At 48.6% G+C, this 19447-nt stretch overlaps 1 protein-coding gene across 1 annotated transcript in view; it reads left to right on the top strand.

Annotated features, from left to right (window-relative positions):
• Nucleotides 1-19447, top strand: part of EFCAB3 (EF-hand calcium binding domain 3) — a 177827-nt gene that overhangs the window by 74145 nt on the left and 84235 nt on the right. Inside the window, exon 6 of the mRNA XM_073582516.1 lies at nucleotides 1052-1195. Coding sequence (XP_073438617.1) covers nucleotides 1052-1195 — 144 coding nt within the window. The remainder of the gene's footprint in view (nucleotides 1-1051; nucleotides 1196-19447) is intronic.

The raw sequence follows: 19447 nt of genomic DNA, 5'->3' as shown, positions 1-19447 counted from the left end.
ACAACAGTAACGTTGGGGAGTCTTCCGGAGCAGACTTTTGTAAAATGAAGAAGGGATGCTTTATAATGGTAAACATGGCCCTGTCCCAAATTTGTTCACGTGTTGCTGCCATCGATTTCTAAATAAGCTACTTTTCATCTCGTGATCTGTGTTCTGTTCTCTGTTCTGAATATAATACAACTATAAGAGATTTACACAGTGTCCATACTATTTTGTAATTGGGGTTATAATACATCAATTGGGCTGTGGCCACCTCTAATTCTCCACTTATTATTTTTTATAAAAACACCCTCATCAAAACAACCAATCAAGTAACATTAATGGATTAATGGAAAGTAGAATAAAAAGTACTGGAAATAGCAACTTGTATATATTTGGTGAAACAATGGGAAGGAATTGTTATCTCATGTTACATCAGTTTTTTGCATATTTACTCTAGAATGAATAGTTTTCAAACTGAGCCCCTAATTCATAAAGGTATGTAACACAACGGTTCAAGTAGGACCAGTTGCTGCCATATTCAACCTGTATGTGCTATGTAGAGGCACATAATGTATACCCCACATTACGAGTCTACGCTACAATTTTTGTATGGAGTTCTACCAACTGGCCCAGATGATGTTGGGGTATACAAGGATGTGGCATGTTGAGCATTCCTATGCATTGGGGAGTCAGGAGGCATAGCTGTCAGCCGAACAATCGCTCAGCCGAAATTTACATAATGTTTATGGCCTGCTTTAATAATGTTGATCTGCCCTAGTGACCAACTTGCTAAGAAACATTACATTACATAAATCAAAGGACCTGATGTCATTCAGGTCTTCAAGAAAATGTAAGAAAAAGCCAACATAGCCATGACACGAGTAGACAGTTGATCCAATATCACAACTTGTAGGTCTCTTGACAGTTTGGGTTATGTGACTTTCCTATTGTTTGGCACACTGAATACGATACGTCATCTCTGTTTTTTCATTTGTAAATTGTTGCGCCATGCAAGAAAGATCACCAGTCCCTGTTGTAGTTTTTTTATTTCTTATCTTGCCATTTATAGCTTTCCAAGATGCCTTTCAGTTTTTTCGTAAGGATAAAACTAACCGTGCGGATTTGAATGACCTGCAATTCTCATTAAGCACTATGGGGCTTTATTTAACTCATCAAGATGCTTTTGAGGCCTTGAAAAGTGCTGATATTGATGGTAAGTACGTACTCACACTGGTATTCTATATGCCATCTCATTTGTAGAAAACTTAGTAATACAGTAACAGCAGAATAGAGCTGGATAAATGAATTTTACACATTGATTAAATGATTGAAACTAATAATAAATGAACCTGTTAGTGCATTTTTACATATAGAAATAGCATTATGGCTGTGTAGGAGCTTGCCCCCAATAAAAACTACGGTATACCTTTTTTTGTAGATATGCATTGTGCCAGTCATGAGAAATATAGTTTAGAATTGTGTCAATGCTCCCAGAGCACTTACAGCCTGATTTGCACATATAATTTTTACTCTAGATATCTCATGACTGGCACATCAGATGTCTACAAAAAAGCATATCTTTTATTGCAGGACAAGCATCTATGCAGCCATATAACTTTTTTTGTTTGTTTCCCACAAATGGACATACCGGTATGTCATAGGGATCGTGCGAGTATAGGAGCTGTGCCCGCATGATCCCTGCCTGGAGTTCGGGTTAAGTGATAGCAGCCCCCCATATTCCATAATCCCCGTGCACTGTATTTGGCAGAATAAAAAGATTTTTTTACTTCACTCAAGTTTTGATGCTGTCCTTATATTCTACTGATGAATAATTTATCCAAGTGAGCTCCTTGTAGATTGGGATGCTGCATCTGTATGGGTATGATTACCTGGTTCCTAGACGTCGTTATAGAGTGTTGCGGTTAACTTTCTACGTTCAGCTGATCCTTGGCTGTCACAGCTAGGCCATTTAACCACCTAAATGTCGCAATCAATAGCAATTGCAGCATTTAGAAGGCTGGGAGAGGGAGGGGCTCCCTCTCCCTTCAGATCGGCACCCCCACGACGTACTGTAAACGCAAACCTCCGGGTCTGCCAGCTATGGTATCATTTTTAGACCATGCCAAGTGCACGTGTAAGAAGCTTCTGTCAGTCTAACAATGTCGGGTATAATGCAGTGCTGATGCATTTCACTGCATCATACCAGTGATCAGAGTAATAAAAGATAAAGTCTCATAGAAGGACTACGGTAAAATAAAAAAAAGTGTTTAAAAATTGTAAAAATATAAAATAACAAAATAAAGAACAAAAAAAAATGAAAAAATAATATACTAAAAAAACAAATATGTGTAAAAAAAAACAAACAAACAAAAGTACACATATTTGCTATCACCATGTCTGGAACGACCCAATCTATAAAACTGGTCACACTGTTTAACCCCTTCAGTGCATACTGTAAAAAAAAGAAGTGTGAAAAAATAAGCTTTTTCATCATACTACAAAAAAGTGTAATAAAATGTGGTCAAAAAGGTAAATGTAAATAAAAATGGTATAGCTGAATATATTATTTTGTCTCACTGTAATCTTACTGACCCGAAGAATAAAGCTGAGTTATCACTTTTACCAGACTGTGAAAGTCATAAAAAAAACAATTTCTGAATTTTTGCTCATTCTGCCTCCCGAAAATCAGAATTGAAAGCTATCAAAAAATGTTATGTGCCAGAAAATGGTACCAATAAAAACATCAACTTGTCCCACAAAATACAAGCTCTCATTTGACTCTCTCCGCAGAAACATGGAAAAATGACAGCTCTCAAAATGTGTCAAAGAAAAAACTTTTTTTTGCAACAAAAAAGTTTTTTTAATGTGTGATAGTAGCCAAACATAAAAACCGTATATGAACCTGGTATTGCTGTAATTGCACAGACCCAAAGTACTGCACTAGGAACGGCGTAAAGAATAAATAAAACTAATTTACAACTTGCTGTTGATTTGTTTATTCTGGCGAGTAAGGCTTGGCTCACATATGTCCTGTGATCTACGATGAGCACCCACACCCAGGTTGCCTTTTAAATATCTGAAATACGAGATTCAAACGGAACTCCTGGAGGATGATTGCCTATAATGAGGCAGATGGAGACACTGTGAAAGCTGTATGGACTATGATCCTTCAGTGTGCCACGGAGTGACTGACCAGTGCGACACGACCTAACGATTGGTCGGTCACCAAACAGCAAAACAAACAAAGGAACACCAGGGACACAATTACAACGGTGTGCCCTGCGATAGGGAATGGGGAATGGACACCTCCTGCACTCTCCTAAGGATCTGCCCTGATCTCCCTGACATCCCTATACAGGTCTTTTCAACCTGTCGCCGAGCAGGATACCTTGGCCCTCGCTTGCCCTGCATCTATCCCTAAGTAGGGAATTGGCAAGTGAGGACACTGGTCCCATCGCTGCATTAATACAACACAAGGTAAGGATAGACAGACAGCAAAAGGAAAAGGGTTACAACACTTAGCTTTCTGCTGTAAAGCACAGCAGGATCACAACAGCAGATACACCATCAACAGCTGAGGCACTACTGCTCCCAGCAAGCTCCTTCCTCCAGTAAGGTCACTGTAGCATGTACTCTAACACCGCCGGTCAGCTGATGCCTCATGTGACCTTTTAAAGGACGGTGGAAGTGGTCACCACCTGCATCAGCAAACTCAGCATGTAATTACACCAGCGGTCACCGGGGGGGGGGGGGAAACAGACATTAACCTCCGATGGCCTGAAAAGAAAAAAGTTTATATGTGAGAATCCAGATCTGCCACATATCCAAAAATGGATCGTGACAGTACATCTCCCTCAATGAGGGGCCTCTGAACCCTCAACACCGGACCTCACCTGAAAGCAACCTACGGTGAGGACACCTTGATCCACCAGAGTTGTTCACCTTGGCAATCACCTGACTCTCAGGTTTATGGCAAACACGGACTGATGGTAGTGACAGTAACGTATGCTCCGGAGGTGCCACAAATCTCCAGAGCGCCGACCTGGGGAATGAGTTGTGTACGGGCATTACTGGGGGTAACTCCAGCTGGTAAGTCCCCGGGCCTGGTCGACACCCTATACGGCCCGATCACCTGAGAACTCCAGGCCCCAGCAGCACACTTCCACTGGATGTTTTTGGTGGACACCCATACATACTCGTTCACACACAGGTCCGGACCTGAACGTTTATTGCCACGCACACGTTTGCGACAAGATTGTGAACTCTTTACAGAACCGACAACAAAGGCGTCCCCCTGTGTCGTCACACTCACACCCCCACAATGCTCAGAAGGAACCACCACCCTCCTCCGACCCCTCCTCCTAAGAGACTTGCCCACCGTGACGGACTCATCTCCTGCTGAGCCGATTTTTTGAGTGGACCCTCTGGGTCGAGGCACCCACCCACCGAGGGCGAGTGTCATGGAATGCCTAGGTTACTTTAGGCAAAAACCCCGGGACCCCTGTGATGTCCCTCAGACTAGGGGAACCCTGTCTGTCCCTCTACCCAGGGTTTACACTGAAGGTGTGCCTGCCTGAGCCTCCACCCTGTCCCTGTCTCCTGTCCAGCCCTAAGCTGAACCCACCTCCCTCCACCCAGTGAGGGGACCAGACACCAGACCCCACAAATACGTATGGACAGGGGTAAAAGAAAACACCACACAGTAAATACACAAGGGAATACAATAATGTGCAAGGGCAACCAAATATATATATAACAGATTGGAGAAAGAACCACTGAGGGATATACTGCACCAGATATCAGACGCTCCAACACCACCACTGCTGACCGGTATTGCTAGCACTAGGCTAAAGCTATAGTCGGCGACGCCCATAGTCAGGACGAACTATTTAAAGACCTAGGGCGTGGCCCAGCCCTCAGCCAGCATGACAACCTGGTTAACCCTATCCCGACTGGAACAGAATACCCAACAGGGTATTACCGCTGTCTGCCGGACACCCTGGTGTGAACAGTGTCCGACATGACAGTACCCCGCCTTCTACGAGGGACCTCCGGAACCTCACCATGTCGAGGACCTGGCTTGTCCGGATGGCGACGATGGAACATAGTAACCAGTCGATCAGCATGAATGTCAGAGGCCGGCACCCATGTCCTCTCCTCAGGACCATAGCCACGCCAGTGGACCAGGTACTGTAGAGTGCGACGCACAACCCTAGAGTCCACCACTTTGGACACCTCAAATTCCAACGCGCCATCCACCAAGACGGGAGGTGGTGGCCCGGGGGAACCATCCACCAAACCCACGACCTTCTTTAGCAATGCTTTGTGAAATACATTATGAATCTTATACACAGCCGGCAACTCCAAACGAAATGCCACGGGGTTGATCACTGCGGAGATTCTAAATGGGCCAATGAACCTGGGACCCAACTTAAGTGACGGTATCTTGAGCTTAATGTTCCTAGTAGATAACCACACCCAATCACCCACACACAGGTCCGGACCTGGCACACGTCTGCAGTCAGCCACCCGTTTGTACCTGGAACCCACCTTCAACAAGCGCTGCTTGACTCTCCTCCAAACAGACGACAATTGAGCTCCCAACTGGTCCTCCTCAGGGACGCCAACTGAGCACCCCTGACGCAAGGTGCAAAATTGAGGATGTTGACCATACACACAAAAAAAAGGAGATTCCCCAGGCGATTCCTGGCAATGGTTGTTTATTGCGAATTCTGCCAGAGGAAGAAACGCTGACCACTCTTCCTGATTGTCGGAAATAAAGCAGCGCAAGTATTGCTCCAGGTTTTGGTTCATCCGCTCAGTCTGTCCATTCGACTGAGGGTGGAAAGCCGATGAATGAGATAATTTGATTCCAAGGCGAGAACAAAAAGCTCTCCAAAACTTTGCCACAAACTGCGTACCTCGATCAGACACAATGTCAGACGGGACACCATGAAGTCTGACCACCTCGCGATTAAATATCTGAGCAAGAGTCTTAGCATTGGGCAAAGACGGTAAAGCAACGAAATGTGACATTTTGGAGAACCTATCAACAATTACCAAAATGACCGAGTTCCCTGCAGAGGCGGGCAAGTCAGTAATAAAATCCATGGAAATCTCAGTCCATGGCTTACTGGGCACCCCGAGAGGCTGCAAGCTACCAGCGGGACGGGAACGAGGAGTCTTGGCCCGTGCGCACGTGTTACAGGCAGCCACATATGAGGCCACATCCTGCCGGATTTTAGGCCACCAAAAACGACGCGATACCAGTTCCAGAGTGCTCTTAACCCCTGGATGACCTGCCAGTACCGTGTCGTGATGTTCGCCCAACACTCTAGAGCGTAGATGTAGCGGCACAAAAGATTTATTAGCAGGCAACCCCGGCGGTACCACCTCCTGAGCCTCCGCAATCTCTGCCTCAATCTCTGTCGTGATGGCAGATACCACCACACCCTTTTGGAGAATAGGCACCGGCTCTTCACATAACTCTCCACCAGGAAAACACCTGGATAAAGCGTCTGCCTTAACAATTCTTCGACCCAGGGCGATAGGTAACAATGAAGTTGAACCGGGTGAAGAATAATGCCCAGCGAGCCTGTCTGGAGGACAGGCGCTTAGCAGATTCTAAATAAAGCAAATTCTTATGGTCGGTTATCACAGTAATCTGATGAACAGCCCCCTCCAAGAAGTGTCGCCACTCCTCAAATGCCAATTTGATGGCCAATAGTTCCCTGTTGCCAATATCATAATTACGCTCCGCAGGCGACAGCTTCTTGGAGAAGAAGGCACACGGATGCAACTTGGCCCAAGAAGGGCCCTGAGACAGTACAGCCCCCACTCCAACCTCCGACGCATCCACCTCCACGACAAACGGTAAGGAGACATCGGGCTGCACCAGAATGGGCGCTGAGGCAAAACTATTCTTGAGGAATTCAAACGCCTGTACCGCAGGCTCAGACCAGTCAGAAAAGTCGGTACCCTTCTTAGTCATGTCAGTCAGTGGTTTGGCAATCATAGAGAAGTTCTTAATAAATTTCCTATAGTAATTGGAGAAGCCAAGAAATCGCTGAAGCGCCTTAAGATTATCAGGCCGATCCCAATGTAGTACCGCCTGCACCTTTGCGGTGTCCATCTTAAAACCTGAGGCGGAGATTATATAACCCAAGAACGGTAGCTCCTGTACGAAAAACACACATTTTTCAAGCTTGACATAGAGCCTGTTCTCTCTGAGCAACTGCAGAACCTGTCTAACATGCTCTATATGTGTATCATGGTCGCGTGAGAAAATGAGGATGTCGTCAAGATAAATTATAACGAACCTCCCCAACAACTGAGAGAAGACATCAATAATGAAGTGTTGAAAGACCGCCGGTGCCATAGTCAACCCAAACGGCATTACCAAACTCTCAAAGTGACCCTCAGGGGTATTGAACGCTGTCTTCCACTCATCCCCCTGACGGACTCTTATAAGATTGTACGCCCCCCTGAGGTCCAGTTTGGAGAACCACCTGGCACCAACCACTTGGTTGAATAAATCGGGTATAAGTGGCATAGGGTAAGGATGACGGACCGTAATCTGGTTGAATTCTCTGAAATCCAGACACGGGCGTAAACCGCCATCCTTCTTTTTAACAAAGAAGAAGCCAGCAGCCAGAGGAGAAGAGGAAGGTCTAATATGACCCTTGCTCAGGCTATCCGCAATGTATTCCTTGAGAGCTAGCCTCTCGGGACCTGAGATATTAAACATTCTAGCTTTAGGTAACTTGGCCCCTGGTTTCAACCTAATAGCACAGTCATAGGGGCGATGCGGTGGTAGTTCCGAACAACCCTTCTCAGAAAATACATCCGCATAATCCAGCAACGGCTCCGGGATACTGGGGGTCAAAGTGGAAATACATGTAGCCAGGCACCTCTCCTGACACTCCCTGCTCCACTGAATTATGTCCTGGGTCTTCCAATCAATAACAGGATTATGCATTGACAACCATGGAAAGCCCAGAACCATCTGAGCCGGTAAGTTACTAAGCACCTTACAAGTTACCCGCTCTGAGTGTAATACTCCGATGTGGAGTTGTATATCCAACACACACTCTGTGATCTCCCCTTGAGACAACGGGGAAGCATTGATGGTAACCACCCGGATGGGGTTCGGCAATTTCTCCACCGGAAATCCCGCTGTATGCGCGAACCTCTCGTCAATGAGATTGGCAGCTGAGCCACTATCAATAAATACTGTAATAGAGAGCATTTTCCCCCCAAGTACCACCCTAGCAGGGAGCATACACTGGGAAACCATGACGGAGGATACACAAAAGCTCAGACTAGACTCCTCCAAACCCTCTGAGCCTATCAGTTTTCCGCCGGCGCGCGGAAAAGGGGGCAAGCGTTAATAAAATGTCCTCCTTTGCCACAAAAAAAAACAGAGCCCCTGCCTTCTGTGCCAAGGACGTTTAGGCTTGTTACTCGGTGACTGTGCTATACCAGCGATCTGCATGGGTTCCACGGATTCACCCGCGGCAACCTCACCGACCACTCCCCCACCTCCCGGAGGCAACGAAACCAGCGCCCCCTGACGGAGACGTCGGTCTATGCGTACTACAAGTGCCATCGCAGCCTCCAGAGAGGCGGGAGTCTCGTACATTAGGAGAGTCTGTTTAACCCTTCCAGAAACCCCATGCAAAAATTGACTTCTAAGCGCAGGGTCATTCCACTGCGTGTCCACCGCCCAGCGCCGGAATTCCGTGCAGTAATCCTCAGCTGGTCGATCACCCTGTAGCAGTGAGCGTATCTTAGACTCTGCTAAGTTTAATCTATCTGGATCGTCATAGATCAAACCCAGAGCAGAGAAAAAAAAATCTACAGATTCAAATGCCGGTGAGTCTGAAGGGAGTGAAAAGGCCCAGGCCTGTGGGTCACCACTCAGCAAAGAAATCACCAAGCCCACGCGTTGAGCCTCATTACCTGAGGAATGTGGACGCATACGGAAATACAATTTGCATGATTCACAAAACACCGTGAACTTACCACGATCACCAGCAAATCGTTCAGGAAGGGGAAACTTGGGCTCAGCTGCCCTGGCTGCAGCCTCAGCAGGTACTGCAGGAGCTGACAGGCCTTGTTGCTGGACCGCCCCCCTGAGTTCAGTGACCTGTATGGATAGAGCCTCCAGCTGCTTGGTTAGGGAAAGTATAGGATCCATAGTAAGTAACCCCTATATTCCCCTTTTTTTTTTTTTTTTCACTTTATTATTTGGGCCGACTATAATGTCATGGAATGCCTAGGTTACTTTAGGCAAAAACCCCGGGACCCCTGTGATGTCCCTCAGACTAGGGGAACCCTGTCTGTCCCTCTACCCAGCGTTTACACTGAAGGTGTGCCTGCCTGAGCCTCCACCCTGTCCCTGTCTCCTGTCCAGCCCTAAGCTGAACCCACCTCCCTCCACCCAGTGAGGGGACCAGACACCAGACCCCACAAATACGTATGGACAGGGGTAAAAGAAAACACCACACAGTAAATACACAAGGGAATACAATAATGTGCAAGGGCAACCAAATATATATATATAACAGATTGGAGAAAGAACCACTGAGGGATATACTGCACCAGATATCAGACGCTCCAACACCACCACTGCTGACCGGTATTGCTAGCACTAGGCTAAAGCTATAGTCGGCGACGCCCATAGTCAGGACGAACTATTTAAAGACCTAGGGCGTGGCCCAGCCCTCAGCCAGCATGACAACCTGGTTAACCCTATCCCGACTGGAACAGAATACCCAACAGGGTATTACCGCTGTCTGCCGGACACCCTGGTGTGAACAGTGTCCGACATGACAGCGAGCTTACCTTGTGAGAAACCACCCCCTATACAGGGAGCGTCAGGGGCAAGACCAAGGGGGTGAGCCACCACGACTGCTGGGACCAGACGGCCAGCTCAGGGGAACACTATGTGCAAGTGTCTGACGACAAGGACGAGCAGGAAGCAAGACAAGAGGTAAGTTCAAGGTATCTTCATTAAGAACTTCAGGATAACATTCAGTGCGAACGTGAAAACAAGCAGCACAGCAGGGTGCATGCGTGGGCACGCCAAGGTCCATAGCATGGTACGGGCCAGGAGGCACGCCTGGGTACAGGTAAAGGCACAATGGCAACGGACTCTGGACAGCTGGCAATGATCGACACGATCAGGGCATCTGGCTGCGGACATCAGCTCCGGACATCAGGCCGCAGTCATCAGGCCTACGATCTCTGGCAGCAATTGGCAGATTCCGGGCATCCGGCAGGCAAACCAGGATTCAGGCAAGGAGGCATGACAGATCTCCAAGCATGGTGCGTGTTAGGGAACACGCCGAGGTCCAAGGCAGGATTCCAGGCAGGATGCGTGCTAGGGGCACACCAGGGTTCAGGGTAAGGTGCAAGGCTAGGTGCGTGTAGGGGACACGCCAGGGTACAAAGCAAGGTGCAAGTCAAAGTGCGTGTGTAGGGGACACGCTAGGGTTCAAGGCTTAACAAAAGAGACAGGGCGCATGTGTAGAGACACGCCAAGGCACAAGGTACAAGACAGAAGGGTTCAAACAAACAAGACAGGGTGCATGTGTAGAGACACGCCAAAGTACAAGAAACAAAGTAGGATCCTGCGTGTGCAAAGAGACACGCCAGGGTCAGGGTTTAAGGGAGAGTCCTGTGCGTGCAGAGGGCATGCCAGGGTTAGGGTTCAAGGCAGAGTGCGTGCTAGGAGCCACGCCAGGGTTCAAGGCAGGGTGCGTGCTAGGAGCCACACCAGGGTTCAAGGCAGGGTGCGTGCTAGGAGCCACGCCAGGGTTCAAGGCAGGGTGCGTGCTAGGAGCCACGCCAAGGTTCAAGGCAGGGTGCGTGCTAGGAGCCACGCCAGGGTTCAAGGCAGGGTGCATGCTAGGAGCCACACCAAGGTTCAAGGCAGGGTGCGTGCTAGGAGCCACGCCAGGGTTCAAGGCAGGGTGCGTGCTAGGAGCCACGCCAGGGTTCAAGGCAGGGTGCGTGCTAGGAGCCACGCCAAGGGTCAAGGCAGGGTGCATGCTAGGAGCCACGCCAGGGTTCAAGGCAGGGTCCATACTAGGAACCATGCCAAGGTTCAAGGCAGGGTGCGTGCTAGGAGCCACACCAGGGTTCAAGGCAGGGTGCGTGCTAGGAGCCACGCCAGGGTTCAAGGCAGGGTGCGTGCTATTAGCCACGCAGGAGGCACACCTCACTGGCCAGTGCACATGGCTGTACATAAACACGAGGCACGACCAAGGCACAGGAGGTGGAGGGGGAACCCACGCCGGGGTTCAGGGAAGGCAAGACAGGGAGCAAGGCAAGGCAAGGCAGGGAGCAGAACACGGAGAGGAACATAGACAGAAACACAGATTCAGATCAGAGAGAGAACAGAGCTAGCAGCGGAGCGTAGGCCGAAGCCCAGAGCCGGGCCAAGGCAGAGCCTTGGGACTAGCGTGGAAATGTGCAAGAGAGCACGATAGGACAGAGCCTAGCAGTGGAGCGTAGGCCGAAGCCCAGAGCCGGGGCAAGGCAGAGCATTGGGACTAGCGTGGAAATGTGCAAGAGAGCACGATAGGACAGAGTCTAGCAGCGGAGCGTAGGCCGAAGCACAGAGCCGGGCCAAGGCAGAGCAGAGGACAAAGAAGCGAAACGCGCGTTGGGGCGACAGGGAAGCCAGTGCCACACACTTTAACTATGTAAGTGCCTTTTTGGAAACATCCTTTTATTTACTAAACTTTATTTGGGTTCATACTGTAATGCTATATGGTCGAGGTACTTAGTAATAGCTGAGTAGTACAAGATGTATACCTAGAATCCATTTGAACTTGTTGATTGGTTATGCCTGTTTCCACTGTGGAAAGTTCTTTTCAGTTCAGATGCATTTTTATGGATGTAACCTTTGTTTAGCATATGTATGATGTCTTCATGCACTTATTCAACTAGTACATACTGTTTTGGGCAATTGTGCAATATAGGCTCCCTATTTGGATAGCAGTGTCCTTATTTTATCTATGTTCTTTATTGAGTAATGTATATTATGCTATTGCATTTAATAAAATTTGTACAGTTGGCAATTTAGACTCATGTCTTGTGGTGTATGAATTGAATTTTGAGTTTTTGCCTTAATTATATTTATTGGGTTTTGTTGGTTATCATGCAGAGATGTTTGCAGAACCAGACAGTACTGGAACCTAGGAAAGTTCACATGATCAGGGGTTCCAGACATGCAGAGATGATTGCAGAACCAGACAGCGCTGGAGCCTAGGAAAGATCACATGATCAGGGGTTCCAGACATGCAGAGATGATTGCAGAATCAGACAGCGCTGGAGCCTAGGAAGGACACATGATCAGGGGTTCTTGGAACACAGAGATGATCACAGAAGGCAGAGCAGAAACGCAGGCATCTTGCAGCACAACAGTCATGAGGTGAGTGTGCACACTGCTCTAGGGAACATGCAGGATAGCAGACATGAGCTGCGCGTGCACACCGCTCCAGGGGTCATGAAGCAAAACAGACATGGAGGACGTGGCGGACTTGACAGTATCCCCCTCCTTAGGCCCCCTCTTACCGGGGCTGGAAAGAAGAAAAAAAAATTAATTATTCGGCAGAAACCAGAGTTTAGCACAAACACTCCAAACAACGTTGATCCGGCATCTGAAACGAGCACCTGCACCGGTCAAGATACAGGAGCCGCAGACGAGACATGGAGATCCAGTGGAGGAGGACTGTGGGTAGACAGGAAAGTCTTCTTACTCTGGCTGCCATCATTTCCAAACGAGTTCAGAGGACAAGGGCCGGGTCTGATTCACATCAGAAGAGTGGCCAGGGTACCGCCATTTTCTAAGCGAGTTCAGAGGACATGGGCCGGGTCTGATTCACATCAGAAGAGTGGCCGGGGTACCGCCATTTTCCAAGCGAGTTCAGAGGACATAGACCAGGTCAGATTCTTCATCAGAAGAATAGCCGAGGTACCAGCGGAGTCCATGGCCTGATTAACTGTGACGGACTCAGCTTCTGCTGAGCCGATTTTTTGAGTGGACCCTTTGGGTCGAGGCACCCACCCACCGAGGGCTAGCTTACCTTGTGAGAAACCACCCCCTATACAGGGAGCGTCAGTTGCAAGACCAAGAGAGTGAGCCATCACGACTGCTGGGACCAGACGGCCAGCTCAGGGGAACACTATGTGCAAGTGTCTGATGACAAGGACGAGCAGGAAGCAAGACAAGACAAGAGGTAAGTTCAAGGTATCTTCATTAAGAACTTCAGGATAACATTCAGTGCGAATGTGAAAAGAAGCAGCACGGCAGGGTGCATGCGTGGGCACACCAAGGTCCACAGCGTAGTACGGGCCAGGAGGCATGCCTGGGTACAGGTAAAGGCACAATGACATCAGACTCAGGACAGCTGGCAACTATCGACACGATCAGGGCATCAGGCTGTGGACATCAGCTTCGGACATCAGGCCGCAGTCATCAGGCCTACGATCTCTGGCAGCAATCGGCAGGTTCCGGGCATCCGGCAGGCAAACCAGGGTTCAGGCAAGGAGGCATGACAGATCTCCAGGCATGGTGCGTGTTAGGGAACACGCCGAGGTCCAAGGCAGGATTCCAGGCAGGATGCGTGCTAGGGGCACACCAGGGTCCAGGGTAAGGTGCAAGGCTAGGTGCGTGTGTAGGGGACACGCCAGGGTACAAAACAAGGTGCAAGGCAAGGCGCGTGTGTAGGGGACACGCCAGGGTTCAATGCTTAACAAACGAGACAGGGCGCATGTGTGGAGACATGCCAAGGCACAAGGTAGAAGACAGAAGGGTTCAAAGTACAACAAACAAGACAGGGTGCATGTGTAGAGACACGCCAAAGTACAAGAAACAAAGTAGGATCCTACGTGTGCAAAGAGACACGCCAGGGTCAGGGTTCAAGGGAGAGTCCTGTGCGTGCAGAGGGCACGCCAGGGTTAGGGTTCAAGGCAGGGTGCGTGCTAGGAGCCACGCCAGGGTTCAAGGCAGGGTGCGTGCTAGGAGCCACACCAGGGTTCAAGGCAGGGTGCGTGCTAGGAGCCACGCCAAGGTTCAAGGCAGGGTGCGTGCTAGGAGCCACGCCAGGGTTCAAGGCAGGGTGCATGCTAGGAGCCACGCCAGGGTTCAAGGCAGGGTGTGTGCTAGGAGCCACGCAGGAGGCACGCCTCACTGGCCAGTGCACATGGCTGTACACAAACACGAGGCATGACCAAGGCACAGGAGGCGGCGGGGGAACCCACGCCGGGGTTCAGGGAAGGCAAGACAGGGAGCAAGGCAAGGCAGGGAGCAGAACACGGAGAGGAACAGAGACAGAAACACAGAGTGAGATCAGAGAGAGAACAGAGCTAGCAGCGGAGCGTAGGCCGAAGCCCAGAGCCGGGCCAAGGCAGAGCCTTGGGACTAGCGTGGAAATGTGCAAGAGAGCACAATAGGACAGAGTCTAGCAGCGGAGGGTAGGCTGAAGCCCAGAGCCGGGCCAAGGCAGAGCCTTGGGACTAGACAGGAAATGAGACATAGAACTAGCAGCGGAGCGTAGGCTGAAGCCCAGAGCCGGGCCGAGGCAGAGCCTTGGGACTAGCGTGGAAATGTGCAAGAGAGCACGATAGGACAGACAGAGTCTAGCAGCGGAGCGTAGGCCGAAGCCCAGAGCCGCTCCAAGGCAGAGCCTTGGGACTAGACATAGAAATGTGCAAGAGAGCACCAATGGGCAGAGTGCGGAAAACCAGGCAGAGACAAAGAACGTGGAAGTACTACAAGACTCAGAATAGCAAAGACCAGACATGGCGAACCAGGCAAGGCAGAGAACAGAGGAAGGACTACAAGTTAAAGAATAGCTAAGGCGAGACATAGCAAAACAGGCTAAGGCAGAGAACAGCGGAAGTACTACAAGGCAAAGAAAGGCAAGGACAAACACGGCACGAGAGACAACACAAGACATGGCACGAGTCAAGAAGCAGAGTACAAGCACAGAGCGTGTGCAGAGACGCACGACAGGGCAGAGTGCAGGGGCACAGAATACAGGGAGCGACCGACCAGACCAAGCAGCCATGCAGGGAAGCAAAACAATAATCAGGCCCTGACCATAGGGAGGGGCGGCCTGATATAGCACCATAGCACCAGTACTTCTGGGTCAAGACCAGGGGAGAACTTCCAGTTCAAATCCTCCAGGATCACAGAGCAGTCACATGACCAGGGATTCCAGACATGCAGAGATGATTGCTGAACCAGACAGTACTGGAACCTAGGAAAGTTCACATGATCAGGGGTTCCAGACATGCAGAGATGATTGCAGAACCAGACAGCGCTGGAGCCTAGGAAGGACACATGATCAGGGGTTCTTGGAACACAGAGATGATCACAGAAGGCAGAGCAGAAACACAGGCATCTTGCAGCCCAACAGTCATGAGGTGAGTGTGCACACTGCTCTAGGGAACATGCAGGATAGCAAACATGAGCTGCGCGTGCACATCGCTCCAGGGGTCATGAGGCAAAACAGACATGGAGGACGTGGCGGACGTGACACCCCTATTCCCTGTCAGCACCTCTGCTGCCCCCACTGGAGAAGAAGGGGAAAATTGTAGAAAGGTGGCAGAGACAGTAGCCCCCGTGAGTAGCCCTCACATGACTGATCCCAGCTGACTACTTCCCTGGACCGCCAATCTATGACCGGTTTGTGTCTTTTCAACCAAGGGAGGCCTAAAACGATAGGTGATGGCATTCCTCCCAAAACGTAGCACGACAGGGACTTTCATGATGAGTCCCTATACGCACATATATAATATCCACGACTTGGATTAACCTCCCCTGACTAAGTGGGACAGAGTCAATGGCCTGGACGCTTAGGGGTGTGGCTAGCGTCCTACACCTCAGGCCATGGGTCTGGACAAAGTGAGCATCCACCAGACTGACACCTGCTCCACTGTCCACAAGCAGTGGTATACCCTCAGTTACCCCGCCAACCACCAACTCAGCAGACAAGGTACACTGAGGGGAAAAAATGGAGGGAATATACACTCCCTGGTCGCCTCCCTCCACACGACCAGGGGGACGCGGCTTCTTAGATGGTACAGATAATTTGTGGTGCGCTGGGCAGTCCCCGATAAAATGCCCTGTCTGCCCACAGTAAAAACATGCCCCCACACCATGACGAACCGCAGGCAACACCGTTTGAGAACCTACTCCCACCTGCATGGGCTCGTCCGTCTGCATCGGTGTGTCCTCCTCCCTAACAAGGACCAGGTGTACAGTATGTCCCTCCCTCAAGTGTCTATCCACCCGGATGGCAAGGGACATGGCAGCTTCCAACGACCTGGGGGCGACATACTGCACCAGAGTATCCTGCAACCTTGGAGACAGACCCTGCATAAAATGACTCCTAAGGACAGGGTCATTCCACCGCATGTCAGTGGCCCACCTCCTGAATTCTGAGCAGTACTCCTCAGCCGGCCCACCTGCTTGATCTTACAGAGTAGAGATTCTGCCAGGGAGACGCCATCAAGATCTCCAAGCGCCAAAGCTGCGAAAAACTAGTCCACTGACCGTAGAGATGGTGAATCGGCCGGCAGGGAGAAGGCCCAGGATTGGGGATCACCCTTTAGAAGGGAGACTATAATCCCCACATGCTGTTCCTCACTCCCTGATGAACAAGGATGGAGCCTGAAGTATAATTTGCAGGCCTCCTTAAATACCAAAACTGTATCTCTCCCTCCAGAGAACCTGTCAGGGAAAGATATCTTGGGAAATATTACCTCACAGCTCAAGAACATAATAGGTTAAGCCTACAGCCCGCGGCCAGCATGACGGTGTGGTGTGTGGAACAACCCCACGCATATCGCCACTAAAAAGCGTGGCTTCCTCAGGGGAAAGTGGCTTTTTTAACTGTTTTTATTGCTGTTTGTTCAAACTAGTGTGTTGTCTTTGTAAAATAAAATTTGTATTTGGTACATATTGCCATTATTTGTTTGTTATTTCTGGTTGATCATGACTTCCATACACACTGCTTTTTTCCTTATTTGATCCTTGTTCCCACTGTGTGTTGTCATAGATCCCCTCAACTTATTCTGGAGTGCCCTCTGACCTCCCTTTTTCCAGGGAAAGGGGAATGGACACCTCCTGCACTCTCCTAAGAATCTGCCCTGATCTCCCTGACGTCCCTATATGGGTTTTTTCAACCTGTCGCCGAGCAGGATACCTTAGCCCTCGCTTGCCCTGCACCTATCCCTAAGTAGGGAATTGGCAAGTGAGGACACTGGTCCCACCGCTGCACTAATACAACACAAGGTAAGGATAGACAGACAGCAAAAGGAAAAGGGTAACAAAAATACCACACTTAGCTTTCTGCTGTAAAGCACATCAACAGCTGAGGCACCACTGTGCCCTGCAAGCTTCTTCCTCCAGTAAGGTCACTGTAGCATGAACTCTAACACCGACGGTCAGCTGATGCATCAGGTGACCTTTTAAAGGATGGTGGGAGTGGTCACCACCTGCATCTGCAAACTCCGCAGCAATGTAATTACACCAGCGGCCACCAGGGGGGAAAAACAGGCATTAACCCCTGATGGCCTGAAAGGAAAAAAAGTTTATATGTGAGAATCCAGATCTGCCACAGATCCAAAAATGGATCTTGACACAGTGTCCGTCTTTTTAAGTGTGCATAAGAGTGCGGTCAGCCCCAGGTTTGTGCACTTCTGATAAGAAGGACATCACTGAATAGAGCCCAGATGGAGTCCAGAGTAACTCTGCTGCCTCATTATAGTGAATGTATCCCTCTGGGATTTCATCTGAATCACGTCAGCTAGCAGTATAGATGGAAACCCCAATGTAAGTGCTCAGAGTAAAATGCAGGATAAATGTGATCCTAAATGTTGTGTAAAATCTTCCCGATAAAAGCGGTAACTCAATCTACAAAAACAAGTCCCCACTCAGGTCCGTTATTTGTCAATGGAAATATAGGGGGCTTCTATGTCACTGGTAGCACAAAGGCTCTGGAAAAGTGATGTGATTGATTTTTTGGTTTTTATTCTTAAATTCTGTCTCTCACAGCTGAAGTGTACCTATGATACAAATTACAGACCTTTACATTCTTTGTAGGTGGGAAAACTTGCAAAATCGTCAGTGTATCAAATACTTATTTTCCCCACTGTATTTTGGGTATTGACGCACTCAGGAGAAATTGCACAATAAACTGTGAAGTCCATTTTTTTCTTATTAGCTTTTATAAAAATTAAAAATTTGGGGCAAAAACATTTTAGTGGTACAAATGTAATTATTCTTTCTTCACCACTCAATGGTATAAAATTCTGTGAGGCACATGTGTCAACATGCTGACTGCACCCCTGGATGATTTAATTGGGGGAAGTAGTTTGTAATATAGTTTCACTAATAAGGGGTTTCCACTGTTCTAGCACCTCAGGGGCTCTGCCAATGTGACATTGAACCCTCAAAACTATTCCAACAAAGTGTGAACTCCAATATGGCGCTTATTCTTTTCTGAGATTTGTACTGTGCCACATATGGGGTTTTGGCACCCTCAGAGAAATTTTGTAACAAATTATACCATTCATTTTCTTCTATTATCCCTCTTGAAAACTGAAAACTTGGGGCCAAAGCAACATTTTAGTAGAAAAAATTGTAATTTTCCATTTACTCAGCCCAATGTTATACAATTCTGTGAATTGCCTGAGGGTTAAAAGTGCTCACTACACCCCTATATGAATTCTTCAAGAGGTGTAGTTTCCAAAATGGGGTCGCTTGTTGGGTTTTCTGCTGTTTTGGCATGTCAGAGGCTCTTCAAATGTGACATGACATCCGCAATCTATTTCAGCCAAAATTGCTCTCCAGAATTCAATTGACATTCCTTCCCTTCCAAGTCGTGCTGTGTGCCCAAACAGTAGTTTTCCTTCTCATATGGGGTATCAGTGTACTCAGAAGAAATTGCATGGTCAAACTGTATGGTCCATTTTCTTCTGTTAACCTTGTGAAAATTAAAAATTTGGGGGCTGAAGAAACATTTTTGGAGGAAAAATGTATTTTCTCATTTTCGCATCTCAACATTATAAAATTCTGTGAAGCACCTGGGGGATTCAAGCTGCTCACCACATATCTAGATAAGTTCCTTGAGGGGTGTAGTTTCCAAAATGGGGTCACTTGTTGGGGGTTTCCACTGCTTAGGCACATCAGGGGCTCTGCAAACACAACATGGCGTCTGCTATCTATTCCAGCCAATGTTGGGCTCCAAAAGTCAAATAATGCTCCTTCCCTTGCAAACACTTCCGCTCAACACTAATGATGACATATTCAATCTGACGACCTATTGTTATCAAATTCTGTGTTGTACATGTGGGTTCAAAATACTCACTATACCCCCTGAGGAGTGTAGCTTCCAAAATGGGGTAACTTGTTGGGGGCTTTCGCTGGTATTTAATATTTCTG

The sequence above is a fragment of the Dendrobates tinctorius genome, unplaced genomic scaffold (assembly GCF_039654945.1).
Source record: "Dendrobates tinctorius isolate UK_male_01 unplaced genomic scaffold, ASM3965494v1 ptg000071l, whole genome shotgun sequence".
In the NCBI taxonomy this organism is placed as follows: Eukaryota; Metazoa; Chordata; class Amphibia; order Anura; family Dendrobatidae; genus Dendrobates; species Dendrobates tinctorius.
Note: the sequence above shows the minus strand (reverse complement) of the source record. Positions and strands in the feature narration are given on the sequence as shown.